This window comes from Acanthaster planci, linkage group LG05 (assembly GCF_054643075.1).
Source record: "Acanthaster planci isolate LZ-2023a linkage group LG05, COTS_SCS, whole genome shotgun sequence".
NCBI classification, from domain to species: domain Eukaryota; kingdom Metazoa; phylum Echinodermata; class Asteroidea; order Valvatida; family Acanthasteridae; genus Acanthaster; species Acanthaster planci.
The window spans coordinates 22,362,076-22,379,548 of record NC_141781.1 but is presented as its reverse complement, the minus strand read 5'-3'; the positions used below and the strand labels follow the sequence as shown (position 1 = coordinate 22,379,548).

At 41.3% G+C, this 17,473-nt stretch overlaps 1 protein-coding gene and 1 long non-coding RNA gene across 3 annotated transcripts in view; one reads left to right on the top strand and one right to left on the bottom strand.

The window, feature by feature from the left end:
* Nucleotides 1-4,467: 4,467 nt before the first annotated feature.
* Nucleotides 4,468-17,473, top strand: part of LOC110987435 (uncharacterized) — a 55,163-nt gene continuing 42,157 nt past the window's right edge. The window contains exon 1 of one of the 2 annotated variants that reach the window (XR_015425411.1): nucleotides 4,468-5,276. This is a non-coding gene — a long non-coding RNA (uncharacterized LOC110987435). The remainder of the gene's footprint in view (nucleotides 5,277-17,473) is intronic. The other variant, XR_015425416.1, reaches the window with a different exon arrangement.
* On the bottom strand, nucleotides 6,674-17,429 carry LOC110987427 (uncharacterized). The gene is made up of 9 exons (XM_022250160.2): nucleotides 17,356-17,429; nucleotides 16,251-16,421; nucleotides 15,794-15,928; nucleotides 14,423-14,595; nucleotides 13,496-13,839; nucleotides 12,718-12,951; nucleotides 12,165-12,216; nucleotides 10,200-12,034; nucleotides 6,674-9,815 (listed from the first exon to the last, which is right to left on the bottom strand). Exons 2-9 carry the CDS (start codon nucleotides 16,419-16,421, stop codon nucleotides 9,799-9,801), a joined length of 2,961 nt encoding a protein of 986 aa, XP_022105852.2. The 5' UTR covers nucleotides 17,356-17,429; the 3' UTR covers nucleotides 6,674-9,798.

Here is a 17,473-nt window from a genome sequence, read left to right as displayed (position 1 = left end):
CATTTTCAAAGACATTTCATTTTTAATTGTCCATATGCCCTCCACCTATGTGACCCCCTCCAAACACCGCATCGACGTCTCGATCAGGTCGTTCACGGCGCTTCGGACGGTATCTGGCTGAAAACTTCTGCGTTCGTGGTAAGTTTTCGCTGTTCTGCTGTTTAAGCTGCATCATTGTGGCCTCAGGTTCATCACACACTGTCTGAAAACCTGTCAAAGCGCTCATCAGATTTGTATGCAAGAATGGTTGCATCACCAGCAAAGGCATTTCCACCCTACCTTGGACTCGGAGATCTGATGATTCCCGCCGCGTCCCGCCGCCTTGTGCGTTCAGAGACCGTGAATCCTAATCTGCACAATGTGCATATATCTCGTTTCCTATTGGCTGAGTCAAGTTCATCAAACCAATGGAGCGTGATGGGCTCCGCGTTGTATTTCTCTACTCAACTCTTATTACAAGTAAACTGTTGGGACGAATTATTTAAATGAATGTAACATGACTGTCGTGCAAAAACCGTGTTGGCCTAAATGGTCGCTAAAATGGTCGAATGGACGATAATGCTATCAGCCTCGTTGGGCGAAATACCAACCCACATGACACAGGTGTTCAATACTAACTATAAAAACATAAAATCCTCTCCACTTTGAAATCGGACAAAAGCTATGAGTAACAGCCATTTTGCCTCGTCTTAGATACTGTCATAGGTAATAGTTAATGATTAGATCTCAGTTATTAGTAATAATAGGGTTTCAATGTTTAAATTAAAGCTCTGCAAATGAATAAACATAGCTGAAAACATGTTTTGTAGGAAATTTGCTCTCTGTCCAAAAAGTGCCAACTTTTTGCAAATGACCCCGACACAAATGAAATATGCAACTAAAATAGGCTATACTTTTATACATCAGCAGTATGTGCGTTTCTGCTCTTTTCTCTTTCAATACAAGCAATCCAGCGTCGTGCACTTATTCACACAATATACATATCTAATAGAGCTGCTTCCATGGTCACAAAGGATAAATAATGCAGCAAGCGACCCCCCCCCCCGCTCTGAAAAAAAATGGGGAAAATATTTTTTATAAAGTAAAGTAAGTGCACCAATGTATGTCATGTAATGTTTCATTGTCAATTCCGCTTATTTCTCAAAAAATGAAAACAATTAGACATTCCTGGATCCACCCCTGTTCACAGGCGGCAGTATCCGGTTCGTAAGGGTGACATCACTTCAGTTTAAACCACACCCACCGCACATAAAGCTGGGAACCAGAAGTTAACGCGCAACTTGAATGCTCGTCCAATTGATAGAAGCTTGCAATCAATGGGTGCGTTCGATTAGCTTACACGTGTAAGTCAAACTTACACGAGAGCGTTCGTTTAGCCATCACGTGATGTTCGTGCCCGCCCTGGTGTCAGCCACCACTAACCCAGCTGGCGCCAGCGAGCGGGTCTCTGGAGGCTGCCCGAGTGTAATGACGTCATGGATGGACTGTTCGAGCATGGACGTACATGATGGGACGAGGCGAGGACTTGACCTTTTTCCCAGAATGCCTTGGAAAACACACTGCAGCGTTCGATAAGCCCCATTTTGAGACTTCCCTTGAGTGTAACACTGGTGTGTTCAGGGAAGCTAATCGAACGCACCCAATGGTGCCTGCTCTCGAAGCATCCTCGACTCCACGGGTTGCGCGCGTGCACGTTCGTTCATTAGCCCTGGTCGTGTAGAATACGAAAATGACGCAGATTGGCTATTCAGGTTGAATATACATGACGTAAAGTCAGTCGCGTGCGAATTTCAAAAGCTGTGCGCTTGCGTCACGGACGTATATTACAAAAAAATCTGGACTCACAATGCCCTAATTAGCTTACAGAAATCATTAAATCCACTCGCGACCATTTTACCGAACCGAATACAAAGCTTGCCCGGCAATGCCCGCCTTTGTTCCCCCTGGCGTCAATAGAAGCAAGCCAACCCGCGCATTTGTATTCGGCTTGGTAACATGGCCGCTGGTTGGCTTCTATTTCATACCGTGGCGTTGCCAATGGTGGGAAGCCAATCTGCAGAAATCTTTCAGCGGCTTATTTATTTTCTTAAAAAAGTAAACAAAATCAAGTATATCACACAGGAATATGGCTATAGAGATAACAAATTAACCACAAGTAGTTGCTCCCTGCGCCATGCAGGGTGCAGTGACATTAAATATGCTCCTGCACATGCTGGCCATTTTAAATCACACACATGTGAAGACAAACTACCCAGACCTCAAACCCAAAGCGGGCGACGCCCTCCCCCCAGAAATGGACCTGTAGCAGAAAAAATACCCTGGCCACATGCACAAGAGCATAGCAGTCCAGATATAAGGAATGGCTGGAGCGGAGTATCCCAAGTTTTTGTTGAAGAAACAAACACAAAAACTTACATAGAGAAAAGACACAGGAATATCTCAGTTGTGGATGTTTCCCTGACCGTCCCAGTCAAAGAAGTCCCTAGCGAGAATTTTTACACTCCAGTTTTATAGATAGCCCAATGAATGCCAACAATAAGAGTGTGGCATGCCAAGTCCCAGGAATCTTTGTACAATAGAAGATCATTGAACCAAGGTAGAAGTCCCCAGTGGGCTAATTAACTTAACAATGAAAGGTGTGGCATGTTGGAATGTTCCATTTAGTGGGACTAAACATAGTGGTATAGTCCTACATTTAAATCGAGATCAACCGATATGGAAAGCAAACTACACATATACATGAACATCAAAAATATAACAATTTAAAATAAAATCTATAACACACAACAAAAATTCAAATAACACTAATTTTGTTACAATATTCTGACTAAAGTCCAAGCTAAGGGGATCGGCGGGTCCCGGAAATCAATACACTTGTTTAACTATAGACTAATCCAACTAGACGCCATAACTGTGGTGGCACCGCATTCCACTGATCTCCATAATAAAATCAGTGCCACATTCACATGCACATTCTTCAGCTTGACGCGCGCGTGCATTTGGCAAATCACGATACCCTATTGGTCAAAGAGGCATGTAACGCACGCGTACCATGTTTCCATGAGTGTCGTGCCACCGCAGTAATAGCTTCTTATTCTGGTGGTCGAATGATAGCGTGGATAGATGGACAGTGCAATCCTCGTCAAGGATTTTTTTAAAACTTTTAATATTTTTTAAATAAAACAACTGGTTTGGAATTTGGCTCGTAAATCGTCTTCTCACGATATTATTGTGACCTTTTTGTTACATTTCCTTCTCTTTATGTACGCGGTATTTGAAAGACGGGCATTTATAGTTCAGAACGCCCTCCCCCGCGATAAGAACTTTGTTCCTAGTTCCAATGACATTAATGCAATGACCATCAACTGCGATAACTTTCTTGGCTTCAGTTTGTGTCTCCTAGTCTTGGCATTGAGGAATGACACATCTTATTCCTTAGAGGTTTGTGGGCACTAACACTCGGTCTTCGCCTTTGTCTTTGAGAGAAATTGCAGTCGAGGCAAACACTGCAGATGACGCAACAGCTGAAACAAAAACAGAAGCTACAGCAGCGGCTTTGGGGAAAGAAGCTGCGACCACAACCAAGTCATTTCATCAAATAAGGGAGTCGACTTTACATGAATAATCTCGCCAAGTTGACATAGGGAATTCCGAAAGTAGACTTGATGTCATGATATATCTCGCCAAGTCGACTTACTGGAATTAGGAAGTCGACTTGACTACATCATTTATCTCGTTAAATCGACTAAATACGCTTTATAATTCGACTTAATAAGAAAAATTATCTCGGTATCTGAACAAGTCGGATGGCACTTCCAGAGCTCCGTACTAAACATTGACTCCAAGACGCACATCGACGCCGCCACATGTACGTTTCTCACTAACTACCTGCGAAGCTATACTGTTTCGACGTTCGAGCGGCCGACACACGAACAACAAATGAACCGTTCGTGAACATATGAGAACAAGCCTGCCCGAATCTACCGGAAGAGGGGGTGAAGCCAGAATATCAAACTGAAAATTTTATGTTTCAATCGCCGAGTATTCAACTAAAAATATATTTCCGCCTTGAAAAAATTCTTATTTAATTTCAAGAATAATCCACGAAGAGACAATTACTCTTCAGTTTGCGCTTAGAGGTTAAAAGACCGTGAAGCTAATTTATGCACGTTTTGTTTCCTATAAAGCCTGAAAGTTGACCCCTAATGGCGCGCTTCCGGGAACCATTGGATAGGAAAAATAATGTACAAAGATTTTAAAATTTGTAATAATTTCTAGTTCAGTAACTTCTTCTAAAATTCTACTCGGAAATTGGCTTTAGAAAATATTAACTAATATATCAATGTATAGAAACTGAAAAGTCACCTGGCCTAACAGAGAAATATCCTGCCAAAATGGACCCATCACTTCCGAAAATCTAAAATACAAGACAGCAGTCTCATACACAGATGAATATGGTTTGAAACTTCATGGTAATCTGTCGGTAAAAGTTGAAATAAAAACAGATCAATATATTTCAAATACATTTATGAGTTATAATGCTTTTACGAAATAGTATTTTATCGAATCTTTGCTAACAACAACTCAACGGAATCTGGAACCCATCGACTGCAGTTATGGGTAAATCTTTGCAACGTTGTACAATCTCGTTTCCACGAAAGCACAGAGAGTGAAAACACGCATGAACAAGAAGACCGAGATCGCCAAACGTAAAGGGTTGTTAATATTTTTTTCACCCATCTCCAGGTGACTTTTCCTAAATATAACTTGAGGAAGACAAAGGTAAAATTCCAACATGAGTGTTTCATGGGGTGGTTTATTCTTCCAAAAATTATCGAACGTGATCGGACGGCCCAATGTAAAATCCCCATAGGCAGACCGCACGCGGGTTTCAGAAGCTCGCTGCGTGACCTGTTACTTTCAGGCCCTCGATAAGACGTCACATAACTGCAGTGGCACCGCCCTCACTGACGCACATTCTTCAGCTTGACGCGCGAGTGCATTTTAGTAAATCACGACACCCTATTGGTCAAAGAGGCATGTAACGCGCGCGTACCACCTGTCTACAAGCGTTGTACCACCGCAGTAAGGGCTTCTAATTCTGGTGGTCGAATTACACCGTAACACCAACGGAACATGATTGGCTATCACTGTACCTTTATTACGTAAACTGTTTGGTGTTATGTGAGCGACATGAACTAGGCCTACATGTTGAATAAAGAAAAGGGTTCCAAGATGGCAGCCCGCATGTTACGAGTTTGACAGCTACATAAGCGGTGAGTTCGTTCTAGTTATTTCCTTTATACCAGTACCTGAAATGTAACTTTTGGATAGATTCCAATGAAGGTAGCATATGACTGCAGAGCATAACACACTCGTCAATAGTAACTGACGACAAATTTCTCTCCACTTTGACAAGTTTGAACCTGACAAATGCTCAGAGCAACTGCATTTTTAGAAACCCTTGTATTTGTTTGAATTTGCAGTTCTGTTGAAACTTGTGATCAACATCCCCACTGGTCTTTGATCACACCACGTCCAAGCACTCTGCGCTCGAGTGAACATCAAAACCTGGGAAGGTCCCCAGTCGAAGCTTAGTTATGATGCCACCTCCCCCCCCCCCGAGTATAAACGGATAATATCAAGGGTGAAACATAAATTCAACATTGTTGGTGATTTACCCGAGATTTACTCGTCATGACTGCATTGCTTCCGCGCCTTGACCCACCCCACATTACCGGTTCAACAAGAGAAATGTCAAGTGAATATTTATGTTTGTGTAAACAAATAACATCGGAACTTAACTTCGTCAAAAATAGGCCAGTTGCATTGCCACTACACAACTTGTTATAAGCCCTATTGCACTGGTGTCACTTTCCCTTTATGATGCGTTTCGCAAGGAGGCATATATATCTTTCAGTAAGTTGCCGAAGCAAGATAACTTGCCAAAACAAGATAATAACTTGCCGAAACAGATCATTTATCATGGATGATAACATTATTAAAAGTGGAATTATGAAATTGTTTGTCAATGAGTGCATTGACAAACCACCCTGAAAACGCACAGGTGGCCCGAGGTGCTTTCGTTTTTTGATTAAAGCATTGTCTTCTTATTGCCAAACATGATATTAACTGGACTGATCAAACGTCATGATGTCTGGTCACCGCTTGTTACACGCAGTGAAGTAGACATCACGTTTGCTATGACGACATCCCGAGATAATGATTATCTCGTGATGTCGTCATCCCATGATAAATTACCTCAGGATGTTGATCTCCAATCGAAGATGTCATCCTGCGATAAACATCTCATGATGTCGCCATACTGCCTGTAATATGTTGTCATCCCGAGATAAAAACAAGTAAGATGACACTACCAGAGCTCCGTACAAATGCAAATTTGCAGTCCACTCCAGTTAGAGAAGCGGCACTCTGATTCCTCTGAATCGGATGACATGACATGTTACATAAATAATGTAACAGCTTCAGTGTTTAAAAGTGAACATGAATAACTATTCATGCAAAAAAATGGTCACAAAGTACCACCAGGGGCGGATTGAGGAATTTCTGTTAGGGGGGTCCCAAAACCCTCAGATTTCATGTCCGAATGTTGCAGACTGGTTTACACATGAAGTACTGCATTACATTGTTATTGATGTACAAATAATTACCCTTAGAGGGTGTATCTTTTTTAATTTCATTCATGTATTCATTCCTTTTGGGGTGTAAAAGCAAGAGGGTTCCATCCCAACCCCCTTCCTGTGAATCATACCTGCCCACACTACGAATGAGTACAATTCCAAACCCTGTAAGAATCTCATCTAGTCATCTATTCACGTCCTTAGGACATATGCAAAACAAATGTGGACAAGTACATTTTGCTTGATCTAAATTTACAAGCCCCATTTCCCATATAAATTTTGAACACCAATGAACCAGTAATTCACATTTCCTTCCATACTACGGGATGCTGAGGCAATATGGCCTCAGAAAGCACACAGGGTTGTCAGTTTCAAAACTTTTCCTGGGAGAGGACAGGTAGTTTTTTCCGTTTGATTGGGATGGTACATGTAGGGGAGGAGAATTTAATCCCAGATGAAATCTAGCTTGTAATGAACAAACAATCGTCAGTGAATACAATTCAAGTTGAAGTAAGTTTTATGTCTGTTAACAACTTTTCGAGAACGTTAGCGACTGAAAAAGTGCAAGTACATAGCCATGTAAGTGACAAGTTCTGCAAAGGAAAAAACTTATAACTTAAACTTTGCCGGACATATTGCTTTCAGCATTAATGTAGATTTCTTGAACACTGCCCCACTGCTTGTGTTCAGCTTAATAATTCTAAACTTCTAAAATGTAAGCAACAGTGCATCTACTTGAGTCACACGTGAATACAATAGAACCAAGTACACGAAACAAAGTACATGGCCATCCAAATGACAAATTCTGGGTATAAAATAAATAACATGTACACTGCCCAATATCTAATAACTACAGCTCAGTGAAGATGCATCACGTGACACAACACTACATGTACTTGATGCTGGATATTATATCATCTAATATTAGAGATAATCCACACGTCTCACTTTAAACATACTCCAAACACACTACTCTGCATGTAGTGACACAAAAACTAAACTTACCCTACAAATTCTAACTTACAAGCTTGTTTCACATGATACACCAGTTATTCATAGCACAAGTTCACAGCAAACCTTTAGCACATATCTCAAAACAATGCAATTAACCAATGGATAAGATAAAAATTTATTGTGTTAAAGATCATATATATTACCCCTGAAGTACATTCATTATCTGATTGTGCTTTTAAAGGGATAGAGTTAGATTACAGTGTCTTAAGTATGAGATCTACATTTTACATAAATCTACTTCTAAAGTATAAATGAAATTCAATATATGCGTATATTTTTGAGAATAAATATCCGTCATTAAAAGCCTGAACTTCATTTCATTCCCAGCACAATTTTTTAAGGAAAAAATCAACAAGCTGGTTTCAAGGCTGAATATTGAGTAAGAAAGACTTAGTCTTTTATAAAAATAATTTTGAATTTGGTAGAAAAATAAGTCAGTAGTACAATTTAGACATAAAAAGTTGCATTTTCTAGTTCTAAGTCAACAAAATGAATCAGAAAGCAAGATATCCTTCACATGTTTACATTAAACTTGACTTGAAATAGTAAAACACAGAATTAAAAGATGTTTACCTCAAGGATATGAAAACATATTTGAATATCTATGTGAATATGTTTATTTCCAGTGAATACTTTCAATTTATCTGACAAATAACAGTTTCTTAACTGAAACAAATTATTGCATACAATACACAGTAATATAACATGAGAATTCCTTAAACGTTTCAGACAAGTTAATTTAAAACTCTCCTCTTTGAAAGATTGCATTGTAAGTTGCATAAAAACCACATGTATTTGGTTTAATAGTCGATACATTAAATTTCTAATCTGTGCCAACAGCAAGATTCCTTTGATGCTTGAAATTGATCAAAGTAGCAATTAGGTTTACTGATAGCTTTAGCAACTGGGATGCCACAAAATGATCAATTAATCACTATGATCTCTGCATATTTATTCTTATTGTTACAATTTATTAAAAAAAACAAATGAAAACGACAAAAAATACAACCACAAAGCAACAATTAATTTCTCCCAAAGATAACGTTCTAAGCATTGATTTTGATATCAGTAACAAGAAATTTCTGACAATGATTTTGACAAAAACACGTTACTTTTGGTTACACTTCTTTTGTTGGGGGGGGCCACTCTGAAAGCGTGGCAATTGGGCATAATGCTGCAGAATAGAGTTGACACCAATTTAAATAGTTCAGAGGACTTGAAGAATAATGAGCATGACCAGCTAAAGCATCACTCAGATCAATTAACAATTACAATGCAGGAAATCTATCAACCCTTTCCAAATGCACATTAGGTGCATTGGGTTGACAGATCTCGTGCACCAGGATTGACCTTCGCGTTCCAAACTCTTGGAGGCACTCTATTGTGAATCGCCTGTATTGACCAAGTCATGTCTGATCTGCTGGTTTACAATGATTCCTCTTGTATTGCTTGAGAGGATACCTTAACCTGTGATTTCAGCCTGGTTTGAAGATGGGTGGTTCTCTTTAGGTCTAGTTTTCTTTATTTCAGGTATATTCATACTTTTGCATAGATTACTTTGATGGCAAGAAAGAAGTAGGATCACGCCAAAGGGGGATCCACAGCCAAAATATTTTGGAAATTTTTCAGGTAACCTTTTATGGCCTCTGGGAGGTTAGAGACTACATTTCAGGGCTGTTTTTTTTTACATGCTTTAGAAAGAGGGAAATGAAATAGAGCAGAATTTCCTGTCTCCCTCATTACAAAACATTAAAATTTGTGGCTTCGTGGGGGTGGACTTGGCCCCCCAGTGGCACCCATCTAGATCTGTCCTTGGGCCACTCCCCCTAAGAGGGCATGGAGTATCAAAGAAAAAACATGAGTGTCTTACCACAAAGTATCTCTTATGAGTCTGAAGGCCACATTCTGAAGCCACACAACCATAAATACAGTGTGACGCTGTAAAATTCACAGGATTAGTTTGTTTAGTAAATACTACATTTTCAAAGAAGAAATACAAAAGGAAGATAGAAAAGTGATTTAAATGTACTTATCAGGCACCACGGTCCGACTCTTGTGGCAAAAGTCTTAATACCTCCCGGTCAAACTCTGCAGGGTCTGGTCCCCGATGGTTCACAGCGAAGGGGCAGACAAGCTTAGTATTCTACTCACTGTCAGTCTCTGAAAATGAACAAACAAAATCGTGTCTCATAGATTAGAGGAATTATGAAACAGCAGAGTTACCCAGTAGGTGTTTTGTGACATCATTTTAACTCACCACTTCAACTACAGAAGAGAAGCCCTTATGAAAATGCAAATGAAACAGAACCACTTCTTCGGGAAAAAACATTCATATTCAGCTCTCAAGAGCAATCTTATAGAAATTTATTCCTGGGCTATTTCCAATTGACAAAACCAAAAGGCAAACAGAGGTAGGAAGACCTGAATAACTCCAAATCTGACAGTCATACAAACAATTAAAAAACTCCATTAGCAGAAATTCTGCTGAATGAAGGCAAGGTTTGGATTTCTGGTGGAGCAACTCTTTTTACGACAATGAATTACCTGTCTCACTGGGGCTGTAGCTGTCATTCTGATGGTAATGAACATTGTACATGTAGTTTAAATTTATTTGGTTTTTAGTCCCTTCACAGTTTAGATTGATGGAAAGAGGTGCAGGTTTGCCAAATTTCCCCTTCTTAGATGGCTTTTGTTTTGTATGGGGAGAGCCTGCACTTCTAGCTTTGTCATCAGTGCTTGAGACTGTAGTAGATACAGGTGGGGTGCTGCTTGCATCAGGTTCTGCTTGGGTCTCTAGTCCTTTGAATGCAGTGGCTTCTGGCTCGACTGGATTTCCAAATCCGTTGGAATCTTCCTTGACTTGCCCTGCTCCTGAAGCAGTGATGTCGGAAACACCTTCATGTGCCTCTGTCTGGGTCGCTTCTGGTTTGCAGATTGTGGCCTCTTGCTCTAGTCCAACGACAGCAGCAGTCACACTGGTCCTAGGTGTAGCTTCTTTGCTTCGATGTTTTTCACCATTTCTCTTCCCATCTACAGCTTGCTGGAGGTCAGTCTGGACTTCTTGTGGCTTGCAGACTGTAGCTTCTACTTCTATTGCCATTCCTGTAGCATCTTTGCTTCTCTTGGCAGTTGCTGCAGAGGCCTGCTGAAAGTCAGTCTGGACGCCTTGGACTTTGCAGACTGTGGCCTCTTGTTCTGCTGCATCTTTGCTTCTCTTGGCAGTTGCTGCAGAAGCCTGCTGAAAGTCAGTCTGGACGCCTTGGACTTTGCAGACTGTGGCCTCTTGTTCTGCTGCATCTTCGCTTCTCTTGGCAATTGCTGCAGACGCCTGCTGAAAGTCAGTCTGGACGCCTTGGACTTTGCAGACTGTGGCCTCTTGTTCTGCTGCATCTTTGCTTCTCTTGGCAGTTGCTGCAGAAGCCTGCTGAAAGTCAGTCTGGACGCCTTGGACTTTGCAGACTGTGGCCTCTTGTTCTGCTGCATCTTCGCTTCTCTTGGCAATTGCTGCAGACGCCTGCTGAAAGTCAGTCTGGACGCCTTGGACTTTGCAGACTGTGGCCTCTTGTTCTGCTGCATCTTCACTTCTCTCAGCAATTGCTGCAGACGCCTGCTGAAAGTCAGTCTGGACGCCTTGGACTTTGCAGACTGTGGCCTCTTGTTCTGCTGCCATTCTTGTGCCATTTCCATTTGTCTTAAAATCTGCTGTTGAATTTTTAACCTGCTGTTGTCCAGTCTGGACTGCTTGACGTACGCCATCTCCAGCCTCTTGGACTGCAGTCATTCCATCTTCTTCATCATTTCTTTCACTATTCCCGTTGCAGACCTCATCTTTCCCAGCTTTGAATGCTGTATCATGGCACTGAACACCAGCATTGACAAAAGCCTTAGATAAGCGGCCTCCAGCAGACCCTTCTTTTGCCTGTAAACCTCTTGACTTTTTGCCTTTCTGATCTTTGGATCTCTTTGTGATACTCAAGAGAGAATGAGTTTCATCAAAGGATTGTAGACTTGCTGGGGCGTTTGGGTCTGTTACCTCGTCACTATCACCTGCCAGAAGATGGGTAGCCTCTGAAGCACCATTCTCTTCATGATTCAAAACTTTCAGAGGCCCTTCATAAGATCTAAGTGGCATGGGTTTCTCCGTGTCTTGTATAGGTTTAATGTAAACCATGTCATCTTCATCGTGACATTTCCAATCCCAAGACTCAAGATGGTACATTCTTTGGATCTGTTCCTCTAACAGTGAATAATTCAGTGAACGACCAGATGTCTGGTCTGTTAGATCAGTGTTGTTCCTCTGAGCTGCAAACACAGATGAAACGGAGGAAAAGCCAGAAGCTTCTAGTCCACCATTCAGCAGACTTGAACTCACTGGACACCTAAAACGATAAATAAAGACAGTGATTAAAATGTATCACAGTGACAATGCATTATATAAGGGTCAATCAATGCCGATACCTTATGTAAACAAAAGAATTAGATTAACTCATAGAAAATATTGGAACTGACCTAGGAGCCAGATCCCAATATTGCACGGTCCCGTTCTCACAATCCAGGAAAACTACATATAAGAACAGAAGTCACTTATTAATTGAAGCATTTGTTGAACCAATAAAAACAACTGGCTAAACAGCACAGGCAAATATACTGCAAACACAACTCAAACAATGCAAGAAATGCTATAACCAAATATCTGTTCCTGGTGTCTGTAGTAACCATGGTGAAACTGGCCATATGAAATGCTTCCCCCTAACAATGATTGTAACAACTGTGATAACTATTTTATGTAGCCACTATTTGGTGACAGTCACTCCATACAAAACCAAACAATGATTTCTACCTTTTTGAGAGTGTCAGGGGAATGTTCAGTGGAACACCTGGTTTTGTATTTGGAAAAGTCTAAGCAGAGCACAGTGTAGGATATTTTCCCCAGTCAAACACCAAGCTGACTGACCTCAACAGGAATTGAACCGTGGCTTGAAGGGGAGGTGTACATGGCCTTTCCAACCTGACTGAATTGTGTTTGTAGCTGAACGAGAGCATATACGACCCCAGCATTTACCTTTTTCATCCTCACTGTCTGGGTCATGCTGGCTGCCATCATCTATCCAGTTCCTTTGCACAAATTGTCTGAATGATCGTCGCTGCTCTTGTTGTCTCTGTGCCACTCTACGTGAACGTTTAACGGTGACCCAACCAAATCCCCCGATCAGGAGAACAAGCAGGAAGAGAGTCAGGAGACAGACAACCAGAACAATTGATGACTGTGGTGAAAACGGACCATCCTGACTAGCTTCTAAATTATGAATACAATAGAGAAATAGCTTGCCATCAGATCTTTTTCATATCTCCCATCCTGAATCAGTGAAAATCTGCAATTTTCTCTGTGATAATGGAAAGGGGGTCATACACATCAAAGTCTCTGCTACAATATGACTTTTGTGACTGCTGACTGTGCACTTTCAGGCTTTCTTAGCCAACATGAAATAAACATATGACAATTTTTTGTGGCTGATTCTCTTTAGTATTACAGAAAGGCCATCGTTTGGTCCATATCATTTAACTTCCATTCATTTCCAAGTAAAAATCAAGTATTGTGTTTGGAATTTTACAGAGGTCATGGTTCAGGGCAAACAGCAAAGGCAGTAGTCCACATGTGCCAAATGCAAAACGATACTAAACAAATTGCTTCGAGTAACACGGGCAGCCGCATCTAATAGGAACAGACAAGGTTTCATTTTCAAATAAAAATAAGTGTATACATAATTCATTCCCTCACATATTTCACAGGTCAGTCCTGAAGACTCACAAATAAATCAAAAATGCAAAACATGGCCCACCTTTGTCATCTGTCTCCTCGGCAGAAGGTTCATTTTGAAAGATGTTATCATTAGGCAACTCGATGTTGCTGCTGGTAGTGCTATCTGGCAGTGATGTTTGACCCGCTCTGTTGGATGATGCCATCACATGTCCTGGCTCATCGCTGTCAGGAGTTGTTGTTGACACAGCAGTAGTCCTAACCATTGCTGGGGTGTCCTCATGACGTGCAGATGGGCTTTCTGAGGTAGTTACAGTTAAAGGTGGCTCTGTTGAGGTTTGGCACTGCGGTTTTGAGTCCTGGTCCGTCTCTGTCAGCAATGAGCAGCGGTGGCAGAGATCTGGTTTACCTTGCTGATGAAAGTACCTGCCATTGGAACAAGTACCAAGAGATATGACATTCACAATACTTAAAGAAGGTAAGGTGGAAACCAATCAAGACACAAAGAAAGGAAATCAATTTCTACTTGAACAGATTTTTTTCAGGTTGAACAGATTAGTGTGTAATTGAACGGTATCCTCTCTATCTCCTTGCTTCATCAATCAATTGGCTGATTGTATCAAAAATAATACCTGCCATGACTGTGACCAAAAGAGGAACAACACGCTGGAATGCTTGCCATATCATGCCCCACACCTTGATGCATGCATCATGCATAGGTGATTTCACTGTGTGCAGCATTCCCTTATGCTTAGGCCGGATGCGAGTCCAGCAGAACAACTTTTACCGACGGATGACTTGTTTGCAGTGGACTTATTGTCTCAAGAAAAGTGATCTGGTCAGGTTTGCTGGGCAGCACTTGGCAGCTAGTAGTAATTGCTGGACTAAGGAAAAGACACCGAGAGGAAACCGTCCCAAGCTGTCTGCACTAGACTTGACCTTAAAAAAAAAAAAAAAGAGCAAAAAAAAATAGAGCAAACAGGGCCGAAGATTCTCTGATCTGAATTACCCTTGTCTGCAGGGACCACATTTGCCATCACTCGTAGCACTGCATGCGATATCTCCGATGGTATTATCACAATGTCGGCAGGGGATGCAGCGAGACTGGTCCATGTCAAAGAATTCCCCTGGAAAGCAGACTGGTACGCAGATAGCCTCCAATCCTTCCTCACCACCACATGCCTGGGAGAAAGGTTAGTCCAACAATTAATAACTGTCGAGTCTTTACTTTTCCTTGGATTGAGATTAGCCAGCAGCTTTACAAGGGCATCTGTAGTTAATTCTCTGGTTTTCATTTCCAACCAACTCCTATGTCGGCTGTAACCGCGGGGAAAACAACAAAAACCTTTCTTATGTTGCTGATCCTGTCTGGAATTTCTCACCCAGAAAAAAAATGAAAATCTTGAAACATCTGGAAAAAACACAAGTAATTTTTTAACCACTGTTTTCCTGGACCAATGCTTTAAATAGCGCCTAAATCAGTTGCAAATGTGACCAAATTTTGCCAATGCGATCATCATTTTCACCATACAGTTGCCATCTGCGACTTAAGATCGCTGGAAAACTACATACAAGATGTACTTGAACAATTTTGAGTAAGCTTAAAAATCAAAAAAGCAATGATTGTGTACTCCAAATTAGTTCTGGAAAAGTAGAAATGGCAGCGCAAGTCGCATCGTGAATTTAAACCGAACCATGTGTGCTGTTCATGTACAATACTGTACATGTAACATGATCACATGCACCATCGGCATGGGGTACGAGCCAGTGTTGATTGGTTCTGTATCTAAACATAGACTGTTGATGCACTGTTTATGGACACCAGGGCATTTTATAAACCACGGCTTAGGCTCCATTTTTTGCTGCAGCATACATGAAGCCTGAAACGGTGTTCATTCTGGAATTAAACGGTGTCACTGTGATTTGGAGTGTCACTGTGATTCACACAGCAAGATGTCCCACGACACACTGAAACTATGGATGTCACAATGTCCATGCCTGAAACCCCTTGGCCAGAAACTTGATTTCATGGATTGACCTCATCAGCGCTCGTGTGTGAGAAACATACAACATATGCACGTTGTGTGGTACATGTAAGTGTATCAGGCTGGGTCATGATTCTACGGCATGAAGGGACGATATAAACAAAGGGTATTTATACTACATTTGTGTACGTACATTCATTGATATTCAGTGCACATGATTACTTAACTTCCGTAAAAGTGCTGGCGTCTAGATTTTTCCCATTAGAAACCAAATAATTTTTTTTTCTGTTTAAAAGTTTGTCCCCGACCAACCCTCTCTCACACAAAAAGCATAAAAAAAAGAGACAGAAAATCCTGGAATTAACTATGGATGCCTTGATAATATTTCTCCTTACACGGTCAAGCTGATAGCCTGGTGGACAGTCTAGGCATTGCTGGCAAGTGCCAATACCAGTAGTGGAGTTGGTGACATGAAACCATATCTTGTTGGTGCAGTCATCTTTACACTGAGGTGGTGTTGGCTTTCCACACTGCAATCAAATCAACGTTAACAAACATGTTCCCAAAAAAATTGATAAAAGTGATAGAAAGCTAAAAAAATTATGTATACCGTATAATAATATTTATGAATCAGCAGTGAAAAACATCTTCAAATACAGGACAGAAAGATAAACTTAAAGTCGTAAGCACTAACCCATAAATGTATCTTTATTAAAGAGAGAAAAATTTATAAAAAGCAATGAAACTGAAGACGGGTTTATCATCAATAAGCAAATTGAGCTTGTGAACTGTAAAGGAAGCATGGTAATTCCTGGTGAAATTTGACATGTTTTTGTAGTGGTTTGCAAGTACCTGTTTCTCTGCTTGAGTTTGTACCACAGTGAGTATGAGAAGGACAATGAGGAAAGCCCTTGGGACATCTCTGCTCCTATCCACACTTGTAGTCATTGGGGTTGCACTTGCTGTCGACTCCATTCCTCTGATGAAAACATAGGTTAGAGTCTTCCACAGCACTATATCCATCTAAAAGGAAAACATAAAATCATGAACTAAAGAGCCAGCATCGTTGACATGAGAGGGGGGGAAGCCCCATGGGAAAAACAGTGGAGTGCCCAGAAATTGTTGGGGGCTCAGACCGGAATTTATCCCCAACAGCTCATAATGCTCCCCTCCTGGCCCTCCACCGCAACAGGGGATTCAGTGTGCAGTTTTATCAGAGCTAGAAGTTTAAGATGTACATGTAAGTGTACACAGTATCTACTTATTCAGAAAGTGGAAAAAAATAGGGGGCTCAAGCCCCGGCTGAGCTCTCCCTCTTGAATACGCCCCTGGAGAAAAAAAACTACGAAATAAAATAGGACAGGAGATGACAAATTGCCCATCTGCATGAATATGTCTCTAAAGAGACCCTCCCTCCCCTTCCAAGTTCCAGCAATGATGGATTGAGGAGTATCCATCCCACACTCCACCACCCAGCCTCCCTCCCCCAACCAGGACAGAGCTTTAGGCCTACCGTGATCCCCGGTGTCTCGGTTTATGAGATCTTTACAATTACAATTTTGCAGAGACAATAGGTTGGTGGTAGTTGGAATCAAGGTTGTGATGTTGGTCCATGGAGGAAGACGACATCCTCCATGGTTGGTCTAAAATTATTCTTTGAACGCAGACTACCCATAGACCCATACCAGCTACAGGGCACTACGTACCCGGCGTCCCGGGTCAGACTTCCCCTATGCCAGTTGTTGACCTAGGCCTACATGTTTTGATATCGTGGGAAGGCGGAACACAGGCACACCTACTCAAAAATCGAAACTGAAATGGCCGATGTGGAATTCTTTAAGGAAAAACTTCTTCTAAAACTTTAGTTTCAATACCTCTATAAATAAATATAAATAAATATCAATAAATTAAACAATAACATGATTGATTTGTGAAGATAAAGGGTTCAAACACTTACCGTAAATTATCGTGACGTCGTTGCCCTCCCCACCTTCAAGCCCATGTAACACAATGCACATGTGGTCATATGATGACTTCAAGCGCTAAGCACAAGCACAGCTTGCCATCACGTTGTG

Excerpts from the sequence above, each read along its gene's own strand:
- LOC110987427 (XM_022250160.2), bottom strand. The coding sequence starts at position 16,421 with ATGGATATAGTGCTGTGGAAGACTCTAACCTATGTTTTCATCAGAGGA. Across the intron at positions 14,596-15,793 it reads CAGGCTATCAGCTTGACCGT|GCATGTGGTGGTGAGGAAGG; the intron begins GTAAGGAGAAAT and ends CCTTTCTCCCAG. Across the intron at positions 12,035-12,164 it reads TATTGGGATCTGGCTCCTAG|GTGTCCAGTGAGTTCAAGTC; the intron begins GTCAGTTCCAAT and ends TTATCGTTTTAG.